Source organism: Ceratina calcarata, unplaced genomic scaffold (assembly GCF_001652005.2).
Source record: "Ceratina calcarata isolate Rehan_Ccalc_2016 unplaced genomic scaffold, ASM165200v1 scaffold517.2, whole genome shotgun sequence".
Classification (NCBI taxonomy): domain Eukaryota; kingdom Metazoa; phylum Arthropoda; class Insecta; order Hymenoptera; family Apidae; genus Ceratina; species Ceratina calcarata.
The window spans coordinates 27,074-32,156 of NW_017176301.1; the positions used below are offsets into that span (position 1 = coordinate 27,074).

General features: G+C 40.3%; 1 protein-coding gene across 3 annotated transcripts in view; it reads right to left on the bottom strand.

The window, feature by feature from the left end:
• Positions 1 to 6: 6 nt before the first annotated feature.
• The window catches only part of usp (retinoid X receptor ultraspiracle), a 6,782-nt gene continuing 1,705 nt past the window's right edge, over positions 7 to 5,083 (bottom strand). For 2 of the 3 annotated variants that reach the window (XM_026816422.1, XM_018030148.2), the window contains exons 3-5: positions 1,529 to 1,835; positions 619 to 944; positions 7 to 366 (exon numbers count right to left, since the gene is read on the bottom strand). In XM_026816422.1, coding sequence (XP_026672223.1) covers positions 93 to 366; positions 619 to 944; positions 1,529 to 1,835 — 907 coding nt within the window. In that variant the 3' untranslated portion in view covers positions 7 to 92. The remainder of the gene's footprint in view (positions 367 to 618; positions 945 to 1,528; positions 1,836 to 5,083) is intronic. The other variant, XM_018030149.2, reaches the window with a different exon arrangement.

Consider the following 5,083-nt stretch of genomic DNA (forward strand, 5'->3'; position numbering starts at 1 on the left):
TATATATTATACACGCGTGTATGTGTTCATACGCAATCGTCTGTTCTTTATTAGAGATCGGTGTGCCCTAACACGCGGCACACCTTCTGCTCCTAAGGGTCCGACCGAGATTCCAGCATCTCGACGAGGAAATCGTCGATCTGCACGTCGCCGATCATTTTAAAGAAGAACAGGTACTCCAGGCACTTTAAACCGATCGAGCGGATCGCCGGCAAGCGTAATAAGAGTTTTGCGAATCTACCTTGATCGTCGGGCCAAGCCACGCGGCAGTAGCCCTCGAGCGCCGCGTAGATCTTCTCCCGGAGCAGGGTCACCTCCTGGATCGACTTCAGGCCTCGCACCTCGGGGTTGAAGAGTATTATAGATCTGCAATCATAAGTTAAACGCTCCTTACATTCTATCTAACGTGTACGATTTCAAATAAGTTTAGAATCGTCAAAGAACGTGGCACTAAAGGGTGCTCGTAGTAATACAGGGTGTCCCAAAAAATATATGCACAATTTAAATAATTATAAAACCGGTGTTTATTAAAATACATTTCATTTTCAAAATGTATATATCTTTTTAAGAGACTATATTTTTTAAGATTCTTAAAAGTTAAATCGTTGAATTAATTACCTGAGGCAGCCGAGCTCCGTCCTGTCCATCTTCATCTCGCGCATTTTAGTCACGAGCTCCGAGAGGACCCGGTCGAATATCGTGCCGACGCCAGCCTGCTGGGCCGTGTTGCGGTGCACGGTGATCCCCGTGGCCAGGACGATACCGTCCTTCACGTCGATGGAACGGTGCGAGAAGGAGGCTATCAGCAACTCGTTCCAGCCAGCCCTGAGCAGTAGTACCTGATCCTCCAGCGGCAACGACGTAAAATGCGGGATGTGTTTCGCCCAGGCTACCAGCTGGAACAGCTGTTTGTTCGTGGCGTTGCAAATGTGCGACACTGCATTCTGTGCATTGCAAGAGACGCCGAATTAATCGGAGGAGCATTTCGTGGAATAGAGGCGCGTCTCTGTTCCACGAAAGTCAGATTACAGCGTCGTTGTTCACGAGAAAAGGGATTCGCGGAGGGTGGAGTTGACTATCGGAATTATTCGCGCGTCCAATGTTGGGAGGAATAAATAAAAATTAATCACGTACGATGATTCAATGATTTTACCAAAAGGTCTATAAATTCATTTTATTTAGGAGTTTCAGATTGGAAGCTCTGATAATAATTAAAGGCTGAATTATATAATCTTTTATCACCGTTCGAATAAATTTAATTTTTCGGAAATAAAATTTTTATACGTGTATCAAGTATAAACGACTCTTTCATCAAAATTATAATTCACACGAATTTCAAGAAAGCAGCTAAATTGATACTTCATCAAATCATGAAAGTAAGAATTAGAAATGATGTTTGAAGTCAATTGAGAACTCGAGTCGTGTATACAGAATATCGAGAAATGCTATAAATGCTTCTAATGCGTACGATCGACGACATGAACTGTCCCAGTAGTTCGATAGTCTTTCTTAAATAATTCATATATACCTCGTAATTTCCTTGCTGTTCCATTTTGCACTCGACTCGCTTCTCGGCCTCCAGGATACGTTCGATCGGCATGTCCGAGTGCAAACTGCTGGTGCTCTCCACCTCGCTCTGATCCCTTTCCTTGGTACGCTGACGCTCCTCCTGGACCGCCTCTCTCTTCATGCCCATCGCCAGGCATTTCTGGTATCTGCAATACTGACATCGATTTCTCTGCCGCTTATCAATGATGCAGGACTTCTCCTCGCGACACGCGTACGAGAGATCCTTGCGTACGGTCCTCTTAAAGAATCCCTTGCACCCCTCGCAGCTGAAAATGAACAAATTATTTCATTTCATTAAAATAGAATAAAATGACTTTAAATTATTTGATAATATTAACTAGTGATTTACTCAGAAGAATATCTAAATATTTATATACATAGAAATATGTATAGAATTCTGATTTAATTAAAATCTCCTACAGAGTAGATCGTAAGAATTGATGAATGGAATTTCTGAACACTGCACATCGGTCTGACGGTGTATAAAAATAATGAGGAAGGAAGTATGTGATCAATAGATCTTAAAAGTAGCAGTAGAAAATATTCGAGGAAGAATTCACGAGCTTGTACGTGCGAACGATGAATCAGCCAAGATTCAGGCGACATCGGCTGGTATTTCGGCAAGGAGATTCATTGGCACGTTTTACCCGGCTCTTTCGACTAATCCGAGGATTCTTTGTATAAAGCATCTCTGTCTCGCGTAATTCTCCGCTGTCTACGACTCCACGAGACAATCGCAACTCGCAAGCTGTACGTATAATTTAACCAGACGAAAGTAATAGAATGTTTGGACTTTGGCTCCACGCAATCTGATTATTATTAGCCAATAATTTTGTTCGCCGTTTCACTAAGGTCGTTTGTCTCATGCAGACGAGGTAAATAAATTGACTACATGACCAATTCTGGGGGTTACTATAAGTCAGTGGTCACTCCCTTTAAAATCTCTCGAATAACTATGGACGATTAATGGAAATGACTAAATTCTCATTAATAAATTAATAGAAATGAATATTAGAATTTTTATTTCGCTATTTTTGGTCAAATATTCTAAAGCAGTGATTACATATTACTTTATTCAGTGAATCTACCAAACCGGAAATTGAAAACATAACATTGAGTGAACGGATTGCAGTTGAAATCAATTTCGTACGTACCCTCTCATTTAATTCGGATTCTGATTAGGATCGTGGTTTCGATGTCGATATTAATAGTGATCGTGATTATGATTCTGATTTTAATTCGAGTCTTGATTAGGATTGAGGTTTCGATTTCGATTTTACTCCTGATTATGATTCTGATTTTAATTCGGAATCTCATTACGATTATGGTTTCGCTTTTGATTATGCTTGTTACCAAAGCCCAATCTTTGCAAACATCCCTCCCGTTCTCCAGCACATTATTTGAGTAAAGCTGAAGTTTAATCGATGGCTACTCATGAACGGAGGATGTACGTAATCATCGTTAATTCCTCTAGTCCGTATGCCAGTCGAACGTAAGACACAAGAGTATCATAAGGTGAAAGGTCTACTCGTATATCTCGTCTGCGGTCGGAGGCTGGTTTTTAAAATTGGAACCACTCCAGGAATCGACGCCGGCATTCCGTGAAGAATATATTTTCGTTGCAGCTGCCGACAACATCGCGCCGGTATTTTCGACCCTGTTCAGCTTCGTTCCTCTGTTCTCACTTTCGACAGACAAGTGAAATCTTTCTCTTCAACGTCGTCGAAATTCACGATTCAAGCTAAATTCATTAAATCATGTGCGAAATAAAACATTTGCAATCTGAATATAGAAATCCAGATTGATTTATAAATTCATTTATCAAAATTAATTAAAATAAGTTCAATACGTGAACAGTTTTGAAAAATGTCAATCGTCTAATTGATCTCAATTAATGGGCAATGAGAAAAGTTTCTGCACGCCATCGCGAGACCCTGATAATGGCCGTGATTGCTTAATTAGTTAGCACTCGAGCAGAGTGGTTGCACGGGCAATAGAAGACGAGCCTTCGTTGCCCTGTGTAGGATCTACGGCTGGCTGCTCGTCCCAACCTCGCGAGCAAGTCCAAGGCTGGCGAGGCTCTGATGCAACGCGCGGCCACCATCATCATCATCATCATCGGTCGCGGTTGCACACGCGATGGTCAAAGAAGAAGCCGGAAGGAGGCGAGTAGCAAAACATAGACGCTCTTTAATCTATGCCTCGATTGGAATTAATGTTCAGGCGAATTGGTGATTTCACTCAGAAATAATCATTAAAAATCATTCTAAGTTTAAATACATGAAAACTGGTTCTTTTAAATGTTCATCAGGTCTGTTTGTGCATGAAGGAAAATTCTATGAAATATTGTAATGCGATTAAACGAGCACAGCTCGGGATTAATTTTCAAGCTCGTTTATTCGCGATACAGCAAGAGTAGTGATGATCGGAATCTTTTTTCGAGCGACTCACGTGCAACCCGCGACACTTAATCGGTCGATGACGTGCATTACGTGGAAACACGGGCTGGCTCTTAATCGATCAGGGCTAAAGAACGAGTATGCGAGCAAAGCCTCGGAGTAGTGATTGATGGGCTCGATAATCGACGTTCTATCTTTCCTATCCTCCCGTTTCGCACTCAATTAAATAACAGGGCGGAAAAACTGGGCGACGGTACGTCAATCGAACGTCCATATTAAATCCCAAGGAAATGTCTTCGTTTCAACTATGAATCGAGGAATTATTGACGTTACAAGTTAATTCTGTCATGAAATAATTTCTTCGAGCCTTTTGATCTGAAGAATTTTTATTCTCGCCTTTGACAACTAAAAATATTCTGTTGAAAATTGTTTCTCAGCTCGCCACAAAGTTAACTTCTCTTTGGAGAACACGAGCTCGTTGCGAGAAGTTTATATCGAAAATTTATGTGCTATTAAATATTTGCTTGACGCGATAACGCGTTCCTTTGTTTGAACAAGTTCTTTTCGCTGCGTGATGAAATTATGAAGCGAAGTTGGATTATAGGATGAGTCAGTTTATACATGCGAATTAGGTCATCGCCTTTTACATACTTTTCTCGCATTACACTACGATTTTCTCAATTGTAAATTGCTTCTGTACCGCCCCGTATCGATTTTTTCTCGCAGATATAGGACGTGGACTATTCTATTTTCTATTTCAGTCACATCAGACGTTTGCATCATAACTTTTTAAATGACTGCGTGTCAGTTATACGTCAAATTAATAAATCTGACGATTCTACGTTTTCGGAATTGAGTAATTGTTGAAATATTCAGTTATTCTATGAAAGGAAATGACAGTGACAGAAATCGGTCTTGTTAGAAAATCTACATTAATGTTTAGTTTAGTCTATTTCCTCTGTCAAACGATCAACTTAAGGATGTATTGGCTATACAGTCAATCCCAAACGTTTGTGTATCTTGGAAAAATCTCGGAAACATAAAAATAAAGATTTAATTCTGAATAATAAAATAATGGAAACGAATCTCAGAATTTTTATTTCACAATCCTTGAC